This window comes from Artemia franciscana, chromosome 5 (genome assembly GCF_032884065.1).
Source record: "Artemia franciscana chromosome 5, ASM3288406v1, whole genome shotgun sequence".
Taxonomy (NCBI): domain Eukaryota; kingdom Metazoa; phylum Arthropoda; class Branchiopoda; order Anostraca; family Artemiidae; genus Artemia; species Artemia franciscana.
The window spans coordinates 28,581,167-28,598,701 of NC_088867.1; the positions used below are offsets into that span (position 1 = coordinate 28,581,167).

A 17,535-nucleotide genomic window follows, 5' to 3' on the forward strand; every position below is an offset into this window, starting at 1 on the left:
TAAAGTCATCACCAGAGACATAGTCAATAGATCTCTCGACTATGTTGAACAAAATCCCTATATCAAAATTTTGATCAAAAGACTTTGGAAAAGAGAGAAAATTAACTTAATGAATTTTACAAATTTGAAATAAGCATCAAAATTCAATTAACATACTTAAAACGAGCAGAAATTTTTACATATGTGAGGGGGGTTGCTCACTCCTCTATACCTCCCTCTTTAGGCTAAAGTTTTTCTTAGATATTAAAAAAAAACTTATTATTCTAATTAAAGGTCCCTTGTGTTTAAGGAGTCAATCTTAAATAAATGGAACAAATTAAAACTTAAGCGTAAAAAGTAAGGTATTGAGGAGAAGGGAGCACTCTTATATAAGTAATAATTTCTCTTGGTTTTAGTTTTAACGTTTCCCCTTACTTTAAGTTGAAAAAAAGTTTTTTTTTTAATAAAAAAAACAGCTATCTTACCGCCTCTAAATAGCAGATGTCGGAAAAAACCTAAGGTTTGAAAACATGAAATAGTTGTGAACTATGAAATAATGTCCATGATCTTATTTACAAATGTGAGTTGAGCTTGATAAAAAAAAAATAATTATAATAATACTATAAGATTGAAGTAGCTAGTGTTAACGTTTATGCCTCCACTAGAGGGAATGCTCCCTATCAGCCTTGAGGAATACAAGGGGATTATTATAAAATTCCAGGAGAAATCATATTATTTGTTTTTGATTCCAATAACAAAGTTATGCAGACTTACAAAATGCCTGCTTGGTAATGTTGCATGAGGGGAGTAGTGGTGGAGAAAATCTTCCTTAGATTTTTGCCCCCACCTATATTTTGGAACGTAGAAGATATCTTTTTGGTATTTTCGTTGAAAGAAAATGAAAAAAAACAAAAACAAAATTGCCTCCCTAGTTTTTGAAGAATATATCTTGCCTCTTCTCCATACATATTCGCGAATTAACGCCACTGGGATTGTCCCTTTATTTCCTTCATACGATAATTTTCCCAAGAACTACGAAACATCGACAAGTATCAATGTTTAAGCCTTCTTTCAAACACTCGTAAGTTTATTTAGTTGAACACCTTTGTGTTTTAGACGTCATCTTGCCATGTTTGCACCACCCAAGCTCAGCGTTGCCAAAAATAACATTTCACTTAATATTGTCCGAAGCAAAACTAAATCCCCATGCCATGACCCCATAGTGTTACAGCAATGGTGACCAATGAATCGAAGTTTCTGATTATTAGAACGAGCAATTATGTCTAGAAGATGGGACACGAGTCCCTCTTGAAAAGTTGACTTGATGCTTCAACTTTGGGTACTATCCCACAGGTTCCGATTGGTCTTGGGCCCAAAACGAAAAATTAGGACACAGGTTGTTATCTCTCATCAGGTTTGGTATTGATTGAGCCACGGGGCTCTGGCAGATGTTTTTATCACAAGTTTTTAAGGACTCTGGGATCCAATAATAAGGCCAAATCAGATATAGTCCCCCAAAAAGAAAAACATAGAAATTGGCTCTCACTTACCGTCGAATTTTATTGATATTTGATAACCGTTTCGGCAGATACCTTCTTTCCACGTGTCTCGGAGAGATTAGACCGTCACTGGACCCTGTATATCACAATTTCGACACTAGGCTCTACTTCCCGCAAAATTCGTCTTAGAACCGACGAACCCTTCCGAAAGACATCCTAGCTATAAGAAAACAGGGCTACCCTTTCTCCTTCCTTACAGAGGTTGAATCGGCTCTTGATTTAAAAAAAGATAAACGCAGTTTCAACCAAGTTCAGTTGAGATCTACTAACCCTACCTTCATTATAATGTCTTGATACAGAGAAGTTATTGATCTTCCCCTTCCCATAAAGGTTGTATTGCACACAGATTTCCGAAGGATAAGCCTGGGACACTAGCTTTTATTTCACACATAATGTAAATGAGACCTGAAACCCTTTTCTGGCAGATGTCTTATAGACATGAATTAAGGGACCTCCTCCCCGTAGTCCAACGGAAGGTAGAACGTATCGGAACACCTAAAATTCCCAACTAGGAAACTTGCTTTAACTTCTCACAATTGGTTTGGGATCTAATAATAGATTTTGCCAAATGATTTGGTGATGAAAAATTTGTGACCCTCCCTCCTCTCAACATAGAGGTTTGGAGCCCGAGAAAACACAACTAGGACATTTATATTGTTTTGTAATATAATTGATTGGGAACGTTTCTTCTCGTTTCCGCAATCCCTGTACTAGAAAGAGGCTCAAAATCTCGATCTCGTACTGTTACCTACATTAATGTACCTTTAGCTGAGAACAAGATCTATCAGCTCTCACTGATGTTTAGTAGTTGGCCGACTATTTTTTCATACGAATTGATATAACAATCTGAGATCGCAACGAGTCCCTTCTTCCTCTATATGGGGGAAAGACGTCTAATGACTAGTGACTGGTCCTAATCATGACTAAGAAGGTTTCACATTTGCAGTCAGAGCACTGCTTCCATGAGGGCAGTTATACGTAAGCTAACATTTTTACCCCAAAAATATTCTCTGGGTAGTCGACACGCCTGCATGAACCCGGCGAGCCAGCTTTTTTTTTTGTAATGGCTGGTAGATCATAATTTTAAAGATATCAATTTCATTTCTGTTTATTCGAGACTTCGTTAATACGTTCAAGACCCAAGATTCCCCACTGGCATCCGTGGTTGAAGGCATTCAGCGCTTCAGCATCAGTGGCTTTCTTGCTCCAAAGTTTGCTTCTAGACAGTGGTATAAACCTGATCATAACTTTCTAAATTCCGATTTTGGGATAGAGATGGATTCTTCTCGTCATTATCAGCTCATATCAGTTTGACAATTGTTTTGGTATTCAACTATCTATTTTCACTCCGGATTCTATTTGTCACTAGAGAATCAAACGTCACGACAAAGTCAATAAAAGCGCCATTGTAATTTGTCGGTAGTGTGGCATCGTAATTAATCAGTACCGTTACCAAACTACTTGCCACTAATCACAAAAACTGCGAAAGCTATAGTGTTGCTCCACAACCACAAAAAATGACAATTTTAAGTGGGCTTTTGTTAAAATCTGGGATGACGGCGGGATACTAAGATAAAAAAAAGCAAAAAAACTTTATAGGAATCGAATCCTAATTTGATTGCTTGATGTTAAAAGTTGTATGGTGATACATACGCGTATGAGGGGCTCCACACATCCAAAATCATCATTTTTAAAGTTTTCTGAATTATTCAACAATTTATTAACTAATTTTGTAGTAGCACATCTCTAAAGTAGGGACTTCAAAGGAGGATGAGCTTTAAGACAGACTTCAAAATTTTTAATGACGAGATTGTGAACTTAAATGTCTGAGAGTCAACAGGTGGTGGGTGTTTTTTTCTTATTATAAAACAACTTAGAGAATCTAGAATGATCCACTTGTGCCTATCTTCAAGATCACAGTAAAGCCATTGCCAGATTGTTTGCACATATCTTCTGCTATATTCATTTTTCGCTTAATATTTGTAAGATTTGCAACGCAGTGATATACATATGTTCTCGTAAACCGAAGTTTTTGGATCGTACAGCAGGGTTCTCGAACCTTTGCCAGGTCAGCAACCTTTTAATTCTCATAACATGATCTCGCGGAAAAGTATAAAAAATATTTTTAGTGCTACTTAGTTCATATTAACAAGACTATAAAGAAGGGTTTTTACTTATCGGTTATATAATAAGCACTCGAAAAGTGAAGGTTGGTCAATGCTAATGAAGTAAAACAAAATATGATGGAAATATAAACCTTTAGAAACATAATTATGAAAACTACCACATAGAATTAGGGAACGGGGAACGCCCAGTGCGCAGTATATTAACTACATAACGTAAAGTAACCTAACCCAACCTACCCTAGGTACCTTTTTTTGCCCCTCAACCCAAAAAAACTTATTCAGAAATATTGTTCACGGAGCGAGAAACCCGTCTTTGCTGAGTGATTCAAAGGAATTTGTTTTGTTACAGATATTGCTTGACTAGTTTTTGTCTTATGAGCGCGTCACAAATTATCAAGTGTTTATTATTTAACCGATAAGTATTGAAGGGTTTTGTGAATCCCCAAACAATTAAAATTGCCCCAACAATCGTTTTCGCACTCCCAGAGGTGTGTCTACGCATGGCTAGAGTTCCTTGTTTTACAGGATACAACCGTACTTTAGAGAAAAATTGTGCGATTTCAGTTTAAATACTTCTTGGCTACCAAGTGTACACCTCGCATGTCAAAAAACGTCAATTTTGAAGGAAAAGCAATAAAAACGAGCTTTTTCACCGGTCATGACTAAAAATTATGCCTTGAAAAAAAAAGAAAGATTTTGTTCCTTTGTGCCATGTGTTTTAATGAGATTACGAAGATTGTCGTCGGTTATACCACTCGATGCAACAGAAGAACATACTTTATTTAACTATATTTATCACCTATATTTCGTTTTTTATATCTACAACTTAATTAACTTCTTATAACTATAACTTAATATTTCATCGCGTCTGTTGGATTGGAAGTGTGTCCGTGACAACTGTTATATTGAACTTTTAAATAGTTTTGCAATCCTTTTGCTTCTTGAAATGTTTGAGAACTCTTGTGAAGTGCAGATGTGAGTTTTTGGTTTTCGAAAATCAAGAATTATGAAACATTCGAATAATTTTGTACGATGAATATTATTTAAAGTTCAAATAATTTGAGAAGTAAATTTTACTTGTTATCGTATGCTTAAAGACTTGTTTAAGCATCATTTTTTGAAGATTAGAACAACATGTTTAATCAATAACTTTTTTAATACGCAGCTTGTGTCTTAAAGCTCAAGCATTTGAAACTCAATGCTCGTAGGAGAATATGCCTGAAGCTTCAATAAGTGTGTATTATTGAAAAACTTTTCAATCTTTCGTGATATTATTTCGTGATATAGCGTTTGTTGGGATGTATATCTCTTATTTCTCCTTCAGTTAAAAAACAAAACAAAAAAAACAATGCTCGAACAAAGATCCATACGGATCTTTATGGGGCTAACAGCCCTTCTCTTTTTTTTAGAAATATTTAAAGTAGGAAATAAATACAAATGCTTCTATAAAAAAGAGTAAAGAGTGACGTTAAAACTAAAGCGAACGGAAATATTCCTGTGTATGGGGAGAGCTGCCCACCAACACCTAAGCCCCTATTTTGTTCGATAAAATTTTGCCTATTATTTATTGAGCGTAAACCTTTTACTTTTATAGGTTGCAAGTATAGCCTAAAGAGCATGTACCAAACTTAAGCGTAAACTTTGATTAAACTACTTTCGCAGTTCTGTTTTTTTTCTTGTTTCAGTTCTCTGTCTGTTTGTTTTCAGCGTAAACTTTGATTAAACTACTTTCAAAGTTCTCTGTTTTTTTTTTTAAACCAAAATTGGAAACTCAATTTAATTTTCTTTCTTTTAGAATGAACCCTACTTTCCCCAAAAATTTGTTCTAGTTCCTTGACTGTGTAGAGTTCTCCGCAAACGGCGATTATAGCAAAAAGAAAAAACTCCTTTAATGCTTTTTTTATGGGTATCGCTCCAACAAAAAATTTATTTTGGTTCTAGCCCTTTCACCCGTGTGTCGTATTAAATAAATTTGTTGTTAGTTTGTTGTCAAATAAGTTAGTTGTATTAAACCATATTTTTTTGTGTTTATTATTATTTTTTAGTGTTTCTCTTAGTTTTCTATTCTGTTTTATTTGCCCTTGTAGTCCATCAATTTGTTTTTAACTATTTGTTAAAACCATGGTCGCTATTTATTTTTAATTTTGTTCAATTTACTAAGTTTCAATAAATCTTTAGACAGACTAATCCTAGATTGGAGCTTAGTAGCTACTTCGGGAAAACAGACGACGCCATTCGCAACACTACAGCTGCATTCACCTCGAAGTATGATTCCTGGAATTCTATTTTCGGTTCTAAAGTCAACTTTATGGACCATCTATCCCTTCTAAGGTAGCGGAAAATATTCTTTGAACTCACTTGTTAATAATGTTATTGAATTTCTTAAATTTTTGTGACAAATGTCCCATACAATATTTCCTCTATGAGAAACCGATTTCGAACGTCATTTATAAGAAATAAAGAGTTAAGCCTTAAAATTGATTCAGTTCAGAAAAATATTTTGAAATTTAGGCTCCCTTAGACAAACGACTAAAATATAATATATCACTTTATGATTATCTTGCAAGACGAGTAAACGATTGGATAACAAATCCTAAATGAAAGGTAGGATATAGTCATGTTCTGAACTGATAATTTTTAACCTAAACAAAGCCAAGGAATTTGTTGTACCGGTGTCTTAAAAAGAAACAGAGCAGTCCGAGGGTTTTTTGATCTTAGGGAGAAATCTTGAAGAATTTCGAGCCATTTTGTTCCTGGGGCAGTTAAATCAAACCAATGGTCATAGAGTATTTAGAGAGAGTTCCTTTGAACGTGAAAAGAAAATCCCTAGTGCTTTTTTAAGATAAAGAATGAATCATGCTAAAGTAAAATGTCATCTTCTCTTTTGTGCCATAAAGCGTAAATTTGGGAACAAATGGGGCTTCTTGGCTCGTAAAATATACATGTAATTTACTTTCCAAAAAGACGAAGGGCAGTCAGGCGAGCCTTTCAGTGAAATTTGAGGGGAAAGTGTATACTACCACGACATAAAGACAATGAATCAAATGAAAACAGTTCAAAAGGAAAGTAGAAAAAAAGCAAAAGAGGGCTAGAGGAAAATCAAGAATTCAGATTTAACTTTTAAACTTAACTTTTAATTTCAGTTTAACTTAATAGATTTAACTTAGAAAAAATTAATCTTTAATTTCAGTAAAGTATTAAAGATTCCTGTTGTCCGATCGGATGTATCTAAACTCTATTTTGACTGGTCTGACGATAAATGTGGCGTAGGAAAATCGAGCAGAAATTTGGGGTGCAAAAAAAAAAAACAACATTAAAAAGGTTCATAATATACTTAAAATCTGAGCTTCCTTGAACTTGTGTCCTTGGACATTGGCCTAGTTCGGGCTCCATATTTAAGTGGTGGAACTCAGTATGAAGGAGAAGGCAAAAAATTGTTTTTTTTACCCAAATTTGAAAAAGCCGGCGAATTAATAAACCGTATTAAGAATACCATGGAAAAATCTTGAGATATTAAGAGAGAAAAGTATTTATTATTTCCTGAATTGTGTGCGTTAAAATACTATTCTAAGTTGGTGTAGGCAGAAGGAGGCAACTTCCATCTGTGTTGCCTGAAGGAAGCATAAACAAACATGATCATTGGCTGTAACGCACGAGGTGCCTGGCTAGGCTTATCTATTGGTGGGGTCCAAATCCATTCAGTAGGTTAGCTAATGAATGGGCAACGCAGCTCAGGCATATGCGCTGGACTTACTTGGGGTGTAGGGTGCCATATTTAGAGTGGAGGATTAAGCACGCTATTTCAACGAAAGGAAATAGCCAGTTTAATTCTCCACTCTAAATTAAAACCAAGGAGCTATATGGTTTCCCCTGTAGGCACAGCGGTGATAAATCTGGCACGATGTTGAAGTTTGGCAGCTTTTCTGAATATAAAAAAAGAATACTTTGTGGCTCCTAGTGTAACCAAAACCTAAGCAGCTTTTCAAGAAAATGATGGAAATATACATTTCCTGTTTCATTTCAGTTTCCTTCAGTCAGAGTCTAAATTCAATGGCATATTTTGAAAAAAAAAAAAAAATCAATTCAACAGTTGTTTGAGTTTAATTTGAAGCATAATGGTACTGAAAAATATAGATCTTTTCTTTTATAGGCAAGGTAACCCTAAACATAAAAATTACATTAAGTTTTTTTCCATATTATGCTCATGAAAACAATAGGCTTCGTGTTTTACAAATGTTTAGTTAGGTCTAATTTTCTTATTCAAAATCCGTTAAACCTTTTATTGACACTGTTAATCTTGATAACGTCAATACACATTTTCATATAAAGGAGATGACATAAAAGATTTGAATCGCGAAAACCTAAAAATTATGTTGAATTTAAATTTTTGCTATACAATTGAAATCTGAACAATGTTTCTCAAATTTTTTTTTTCAAATATTGTACCAACTACAGTCGGTCAGATAGGTATCAAATCACATCAACGAATCAAAAGAGACTCGTCAAAGATATTTTCTAGCTAACAAATCAGAGCATTACAATTTTTAGTTTTCTTTGTGAACTCGTTCTATTCGTCTTTATAAGTAACATTTATGCTTACATTAAATAAAGAAAAAAAAAATTAATTTTTATTAAAATTTTAACTTATTTTTAATTTTTCATTTAAATAAAATAAATAAATAAATTAAGTAAAGAAAAATAAAGAAGGTTAAATTTTTTCAAGAAAATTGATTTTTTTCAGTTAGAATTTGACTTTTGTTGGAAATTCCTTTTACCTTTTTTTTTAACTATTATGTTGTATTTTAATAGATATTAATAATTAATTTTGATTGGGAAACATCGTCCCCAATCTACGATGATATAGGGCGCAGAGTGTTCATGGAGGATTGTAAACAAATTTCCAAATACAAGGCTCCACACAAGTTTTTTGCTTTGGTTAAGCACAGCTAAATCATAAGAGTGTAGTTCTAAAGCTAATTAGCAGTGATTTGAAGAAATAATTAGCCTTCAAGCTTTTTTATTGTAAGATTTTTTTCTATTTTAGTATGAAGCGCCTTTCTGTGCTAGAATTGAAGTAAGTAGCAATGTTTAGAGTTGCTTTTGCTTTATTAATTTGGCTTCTTTCTATGACACTTTATCATGCACAGCAAGTTCGCTTCACCGATATAGTCTGTGTTTGTTCTGTACTTATTTTCTAATCTGCAAATAATAATACAAATTTAAATCACTCTGAGAATTACTCATACGAGAGTAAAGGTGCATCTGGATGTGCAATCTCAGAAAAAAAGTCCATTTTATATTTGCTTATGTTGTCTAAGATTATTTTTGACGTTTCTGTTTTTTGGCATACCTTTAGTTTATTATGCATTTCTGCATTAAGAATTGTTTTCTCCATGTTACGTGAAAGCATACATCTGTAACTAGCGACAAACAGCTATGATTTCATCTAAACATTCTTTTCGAGAATAATTTTAATTTACTTTAAAACATGATCATATTGTACAGTTAACGAGGTATGCCCTGAATAAATTCGCTTCTTTTGCTCCCCAAAAAGCTGTTTTAAAAGTATAAAGAAATATTGATAAATGATCTTAGTTGTTTGAAATTACCAGGGTTTTGTTGCAAATAATCGCTCTGTTTTATTTTTGTTTCTTTTCGAACTTTGTTAGTTTTTAGCTACAGAGTTACCATATCCTTTATAGCTGTTCCACAGACCCATCTATAATTAGTTTGTGTAAAACAAAATACTGGATCTGTAAGTTGTGCGGGATTGTCTTGTTGGCTATCATGCATATATATACATAAGGAATTAATCTCATCGATTGACCTAGGCGGACAAATTATCTCAAACATCAAAAAAGTGCCGCCAACAACTATGACTATCTAAAAAATTGCCAAATAATACAGTGAGTTACATCCAAGAGTAAAATATATCTTATGATTGAACTTAGTTCGCCGTAGTACAACACAAAAATTAACTCAAACATCAAATTAATCTAAAAATAGACTAAGTAAGTCACACTAATATTGGAAAAAATCAAATATTAACTGTAAATTGTAAAAAATGATAAGATCAAGAATAAAAAAACACAATTGAGCAAGAATAGTCCTTTTCAAATATGAAAAATAGTCTGTGACTGCTCTGATTTTCTAAAATGTTAGCTATGGGTAGTCTCAAGCAAGGATATGTTAATTAAGGAAGAAATAGTTGAGTCAAATAACTACAATAACCTACGAAGAAAGACAGAAAATATGTTGTGATTGTGCTTAATTCGCTCCAATATGACGTGTATATCTTTTCAGGCAACAAAAACTGTCAACAATAGTTGTCTCAAACAAGGAAATATGATAAAGCTAAGTGTTAATCAACCAAAGAAATATATTAAATTCCGTGCAGGAGCACAATATATCTGATGAGCGTAATGAGTCGGTCCTAATATGACGCATAAGCTCTGAAACATATAAAGCTGTTTGCACAGATTTAGGTCTGCTAAAATGTACTCCCTGGTTTTGAGAGGTTTTAATGAAGGAAGTAAGTACTATGAGCATGTCTGTTAATCCTGCAAATTGCAAATGAAACCAGAATATCATATATGAATGTACTTAATACGTTATGATAGCAACAACTTTCTTAGTTTGACCATGAGAAATCTCAAACAAGCGTCTGCTACCTAGATAATGTCAATCAAATTTTTTAATTGAAATAAATCACATATAAGAGCAGAATAGATATATTATAGCTGTACCATATTTACTCTATTTTAACATATAAATCTTTTTAAACATCAGAATTTTTCTTAACTCTGAAAGCTCTTTTTTCAGAATCACAAAACCTCTGATTTTGGAAGTGTTGACTATGAATACTATGAACATGCACATGTAATCAAATAAAGTATATTTTACGATGATATTAAATGCAAAAATCCTTAAACATTTTCTATAACAGCTCTCATCCAGTGAAATGTACGACTCAATTAGAGAAATGTAATAAAAAAAGTGTTAATTCATTATAATAATACAGTAGATTACATATGAGAGCAGAATGTATCTTATGAATACAATAGATTACACATGAGTGCAGAAAATGTCTTATGAAGTATTAAAGTATGAAATGTTTAAGAATATACTATTCTTCTAGTCTGCATATAAGATAAAGAATTTTTACAGTAAAAAAAAAAAAAAAAAAAAAAAAAAAAAAAAAAAAAAAAAAAAAATTCGGAATTTGTATAGGAAATTTGTATTGAATTGGAAATTCGGAATTTTTAAAATTCGGAAAAAAAAAAATCGGAATATGAAAATAAGAAAACTAAAAATGATTTAATAACATTTTGAAGCATCATTTTTCGGAAGGAAGGGTAATTTTAGAGGAAAAACCAAAAAACGAATTCAAAATAAGGTATTAATGGGATATGTGTCTTGGGATATCTTTGGAGGTCTCTAAAAGACACTTAAAGTCTCGCTTCAAAAGTTTCTATGAATTTGATTTAATATTCCCCCTTTACATTCTCCTGAAGGTTTCAATTCGATATCGACCCTGGTATGTTTAGCATTTTCTTATTTCCCCCTAGCCCTCCCTTTTCTTAATGTAACAGTATTATTTTCAAAGCTAAAATTTTCAGGTTGTCAAAAGTGTGTTTCTTAGGAATAGCTTATATTATTAAGTTGAAACTTTCAGGGAATGATGAGGGGGAGGACAACTGACGAAAAGGCAAGTTTTTCATGCTACTACTACTACTTTTGCTACTATTACTACTACTAGAATTAACACAATTCCACTACAATTACTGCTATTACAACAATAACGTCTGTTGTGACTACTACTAACGCTAAGGGTACTAAAGGGAAAATTTAGGGAAAATTGAGTGGAAAGTTGAACTAAATTAAAAACCACCAAATCCATACAGTTTGCTAAAAGTGTGTATCTGCAATATCTCAGGAACTACTTCTTTTATTGAAAAGGTTATTTAAGTTAATTATAGTGAAGAGAGGGTCGCAGGTTCACTCCAGAGATAAATTGTTAAATTCAATTCCTTATATATTTATACACAACCTTAAAAACAATTCCAAGCGACCAATATATACAGTATTCTGGACCTCCTCAAAAAGACAAATATAAATATAATAAGAATTGCATTAAAATTCGACCTTATTAACTTAAACGAAAATTTTAAACTGTTCCAAAATCGTTACTTGAACAAAGTTCGACCAGAACTAATAGATAAAAACAAAACGAAACGAGGCAATTTATTCATCTGCAATTAAGATTAAAAAGATGTTTTTAACGTTATTCATGACTTTTTGGCAGCTAACCACATAGGTTATTCATGTTTTTTTGGCACCTAACCTCAAAGGTTAGATCAAATCTTGAGTATCTATCTTTGAGATTAGCCTCAAAGGCTAATCTCAAAGATATTTTAGTACCAGTTTCACTGGTACTGACTTCTAGTTGATTTTTGATTAAAGCTACTTTGTGGGAGTAACGAAAAATTTTGAGAACCATGGCTAATTACAGTGAAGTCCAGATACAAAGTCTCTGTGAGAGGGACAGCTGGCACAACTGTTTCAAAAAAAACGTTTTTCTGTAGAAAAATAATTCATTTCACTTGCTGATCAATAATTACTTGCTGATGTCATCCATAGGCAGGACTAAGGTAGATATGGTATATTAGCTGCCTGCACCTTTGGGTTTCTGATAAGCCCTCAAATATAATATATCTTCCATATATTTCAAAAATTACTACGAAATTAAAGAATTTTTGTGCATAAAATAATCTCTATGTAGTCTTTAGTAGTAATTTTAAAACCATGACTTTCTTAATTTCTGGTAAAGATAAAAACCCAGTGACTTGCCAAAGACGATTTATCAAACACCATATGACTGTGGTAATTATTTTGTTGGTAGAACCCATCAATATTTAGAAAAGAAATGAATGCAACAACAAAAAGACGAACAAAGCTTGAAACTCTAGTGGTGCTCATAATTCTGTTGGTTCTACTCTAAGCAGCCATGTTTTTGATAACCCCAGCCATATAGTGCTTTTTGAAAGGTCCTCCCTGATCCATAGGAAATCCAAAATTAACAATGCTTTCAGGAATGAATAATAGTATAGGTATATATATTAAACTGTCAATCCACAATCCCTTGTTTATTTTCTGTAATCCTTATTATTAATGTGAGTTTCTTAGATATTATGAGAAATACTATATATACTATGTGTTTCAAACATATAGCTCGAAATAAGGACTGCTTTCAGTAAAGTTCAAAATATGTTCTGGTTTTTAGAAGGCACGGGGAACACCAGATCTAATTCTCTTAGGTTTAGCTCGTTTTGAGATTGACTCGATTATTTATTGTAATTGCTGGTGGTGCCTTTTTGGCAGATAATCTCAAAAGTCTTTTAGTAACATTTTCGGTGGTACTGACTACTGGTTTATTTTTAAATAATTTGTCAAATCGCTTTTAATTAAATTTGTGTATAAAGTATTAAGTGAACACTCATCAAAATCCTGATTTAAACAAAATATTATCATATACCTTGAGTATTATTTTTATTGAATAACAAATAACCTGTTTTTTGCCTAATTCATTGCTAATGATGGAGGATTTTTCAAAAAGCATTGTATGGCTGGGTTTAAGGGTGAGAAAGGGACCGAGCCCAAAGGCATAGCCATGTTTTCTTACCTAGAATAATCCATTGGCATTTGGGTTGTTCTGATTTTTCTAATATTCTTTAAGTTATTAACAGTAAAACTGGAGATAAGTTAATAATTTTTAAGAAAGTGTTTCGGATCCAGTCAGTTTAGCATCACACACACACACATATATATATATATATATATATATATATATATATATATATATATATATATATATATATATATATATATATATATATATATATATATATATATATATATATATATATATATATATATATATATATATATATATATATATATATATATATATATATATATGTATATATATATATATATATATATATATATATATATATATATATATATATATATATATATATATATATATATATTAACCTTTAAAGGTTATACCTTTAAGTGATTAAAAAAAAAAAAAACTGTTTTCGAAACCACTAGACTCAAAACTTAAATTTACAAATTACAGCGAGAAAACGGACAGAGAGGACGACGAAGCTATCAAGGAAATTGAATGGTATAACATTGCAAACGATTTAATTCTTGATCAGCTGTCAACGAGAATAAGAGACACTTCCTCGACACACGCTTGGAGGTAATTTTGTTCAGAAAACAAGTAATTTTATTTAGGCAAAACCACTTACAGATATTCTAGTAGTAAGAGGGGGAAGGAGAAGGCAATCCTTCAACTAATTTTCTATGTTGTTAAGAACTAAAGTAAGTGTTTTTGCTAATATCGTGTAGTATTTTTACGATTGTTAGGACTCTAAACAGTTGTTATATATATATTTGGTTCTCTAGAGTGGAAAGGGGAATGTAGCAACTGGCCCTCTCCTGTTCTCGCAATTGGTTCCAGGTAATAAATTTAACATTAATAGTAACTAACCATGTGTAAAGCGGCAACCTTGTCAATACAAGGTTAAACTATAAAAAAGCTCAAGTTTGACAATATGTATATATATATATATATATATATATATATATATATATATATATATATATATATATATATATATATATATATATATATATATATATATATATATATATATAAATATATATATCTATATATATAAGAATAAGTTGTATGTTCGTTGGTTTGTACGCATATGATGTCATTATAAGGTCATTATATGACGTTATAATATATATATGTATTATAACGCCATTTGTATATGACGTCATTATAAAATTTAAGGGGGCGATTCAAAGAGAAATTTTAGTTTAAATCCTACAATGGCAGAAGAAACAGCCGAGGAAGCTGCTCATCATTTTCGACACATGAACGAAGTCCAGCTGTTGTTCACTTAGCGATACGTTTACGGAATGGTCAACGTGTTTATTTTTTGGAATCCAACGCGCAACAAAGAGCTCTGAATCCACCGGATACATCGTTAACTGCTTTCTTTTCGTTATGTCAAAATGATTCTTTTGCAAAAAACTGCTGTATACTGAAGTATCTTCGTATTACACGTGGAATGCTAAAAAGAAATCATTTGAACGTCGATAACAGGGTAAGTCAGTCGACGGCCAACCTACCATCTTCAAAGATACCGTGATAGGAAGACTCTACACCGTTCACCCCAATCAACATGAATGCTTCTTTCTCCGCCTGCTTTTGGTGAATGTACCCGGTCCGACGTCCTTTGAGTATTTGAGAACTGTAAACGGTACTATACATGACACTTACCGTAGTGCATGCCAAGTTCTGAATTTATTGGAGAATGACCAACACCGGGATAACTGCATCAATGACCCGTGCGAAACGTCAACTCCAAGTCAAATTCGCGCATTGTTTGGAATCATACTAACGTCGTGCTATCCTTCAGCTCCTACAGAGTTATGGGAGAAATATAAATCGAAAATGGCCGAGGATATACTCCATAAAAAACGTTTAGAGACGTTAGATAAGACCTTTGATTTTACATCAGAAATTTTTAATTACACTTTAGTTATTATTGAAGTTTGTGCTTATGTATGGCAAACAAACCTCTTCAGGATTTGGGAATGCCTTCACCTAATCGTACCACTGCTGTTTCGACATGTGTAGAATTGGATCGTGAACAAAGTTACAACACGACTGATATATTGTCGTATGTACAAAATAATATTTATAAATTAACGTCTGAGCAAAAAGACATTTATAATACGGTAATGCATTGTGTCGATAACAACGTTGGAGAAATCTTCTTTTTGGATGCACCAGGTGGTACTGGTAAAACGTTTGTGATAAAACTGATTCTGGCATCAATTCGATCAGAAATGATATGGCGTTGGAAATTGTGTCGTCCGGAATAGCCGCAACATTGCTGCCTGGTGGAAGAACTGCTCATTCCGCTTTGAAATTGCCTCTGAATTTGCATTCTACAGAAACTCCCACGTGCAATATTGCCAATGGTATATATGAATATTTCCGATGGGTAAAGTATTGTAGCAATGTAAACTTATTATTTGGGACGAGTGCACAATGGCACACGAAAAATCGCTCGAGGACCTGGAGCAATCATTTCGAGATTTCCGAGGAAATTCGAAACCCTTTGGCAGCACATTAATATTGCTTGCGGGAGATTTCAGGCAAACATTACCTATAATACCTAGATCAACCCCTGCAGACGAAATGAATGTGTATATGTGCATATTCGAAATGAATATGAATATATATATATATATATATATATATATATATATATATATATATATATATATATATATATATATATATATATATATATATATATATATATATATACCAAGTAAAGCTCCTTTCCCTGAAATAAAAACTTACGACGGGCAGAAATAAAGCCTTAGAAGGAACCATACTTTGCCTGGTTAATGATTAATAAGTAAATCTGTGTTCATTGATTAAATAAAAAGCCAGTTTTTCCAGCTGGAAATGACGAGCAATGTTTAAACTGAAAACCATAAAAAAAAGATTTCTGTATATAAGGGGAGGGGTACCCTTTCGTCTTCCCTTCCTCTTTACGCTAAAGTGAGAATTTTTGTCACATTTTTTGAAGAAAGACTGCTCAAACACAAGCGCCGATGAATTTTAATAAGGAGTATTTTTAAATAACTCCAAGACTTTAAATTTTCCTTTTTAATTTCTGTTCGTTTTAGGTTTTACTGTTGCTCCTCACTTTCAGTTGAAAATATTTTTTTTTTAAATTTAATTTCTTACTGTTGTCAAATAGTGCCACGAAATCACCTTTCCCAAACATTCCTCCCGAAACTTTCCTCTCCACGAAGAATTCTGTCAGTGGAAATTTCTCCCCCGCGGTAAATTCCCCAAAATTGTCCATATATTTTCCATAACAAACAGCCTACTATATGTTAGCGTAGAGTAATTGCATAACTTACAGTACTATTCCCAGGGAATATGGAGGGTCGCTTAATCCCCAAAGGCATTGTTCCGTATGATCACCCACAAAAAAAAAAGAAAGAAAAAAAAACAACAACAAATATACAAGCATCCGTAATCCTTCTGGAATTTTTTTTTTTTACAAATTCCACGTTTTTGTAGCTCAATGAATTTATCTATTTAGAATTACAAAAAAGCGGATTCTTTTGATCTTTATGTCAATTATGATTTTTCTATACAAGGTAACTATTTTATAATCCATCTTGGAACTCTTCATTATTAGATAAGTATTTCTATAGACGTGCAAAATTTCTTTTGGGTCTGGTTATATTTTGTCATTTTAAAAACGCCATGGCTTTATCATATTAAACTTGGAATTAGAATAAAATATTACGGCCACTGTACTTGCCAGGAATTATGACTGGGGATAATCGAACCATGGAGTTCGAAGAATATCTTCCCCTTTGTATCTTTGTTTTTGAGAAAAAATTAAATTACAGAAGAAAATTTTGCGCAAATCAGCGTATCGGGGACACGCACATCTACGTGGGGGGGATATGCCGGACACTATTCTTATGTTTAAAATCCATTTCACCAAGCGAAACTCGGTTCTCAGTACTTTCGTTAAAGGTAGGTCCCATCTTTGAGTTTCTAAACGCTTGTCGAACAGATTATTGTCATCTGAAATATCTAAGAACGCCTTGCATTATTTCTTATCCCTATAAAAATTGGAATGTATTGCGATATTACCGTTACAAGTTAATGACTTTACTTTGGCTTCAAATATTTCTCTTTGACTGCTTAGATGAAAAATATATGCAGTTGAATTTTCAATTTT

General features: G+C 32.6%; 1 protein-coding gene across 10 annotated transcripts in view; it reads left to right on the top strand.

Annotated features, from left to right (window-relative positions):
* Nucleotides 1–17,535, top strand: part of LOC136027220 (receptor-type guanylate cyclase gcy-27-like) — a 117,448-nt gene that overhangs the window by 30,565 nt on the left and 69,348 nt on the right. For 5 of the 10 annotated variants that reach the window (XM_065704256.1, XM_065704260.1, XM_065704261.1 and 2 more), the window contains exons 4-6: nt 5,843–5,995; nt 8,709–8,738; nt 13,809–13,934. In XM_065704256.1, coding sequence (XP_065560328.1) covers nt 5,843–5,995; nt 8,709–8,738; nt 13,809–13,934 — 309 coding nt within the window. The remainder of the gene's footprint in view (nt 1–5,842; nt 5,996–8,708; nt 8,739–13,808; nt 13,935–17,535) is intronic. The other 5 variants (XM_065704257.1, XM_065704258.1, XM_065704259.1 and 2 more) reach the window with 5 other exon arrangements.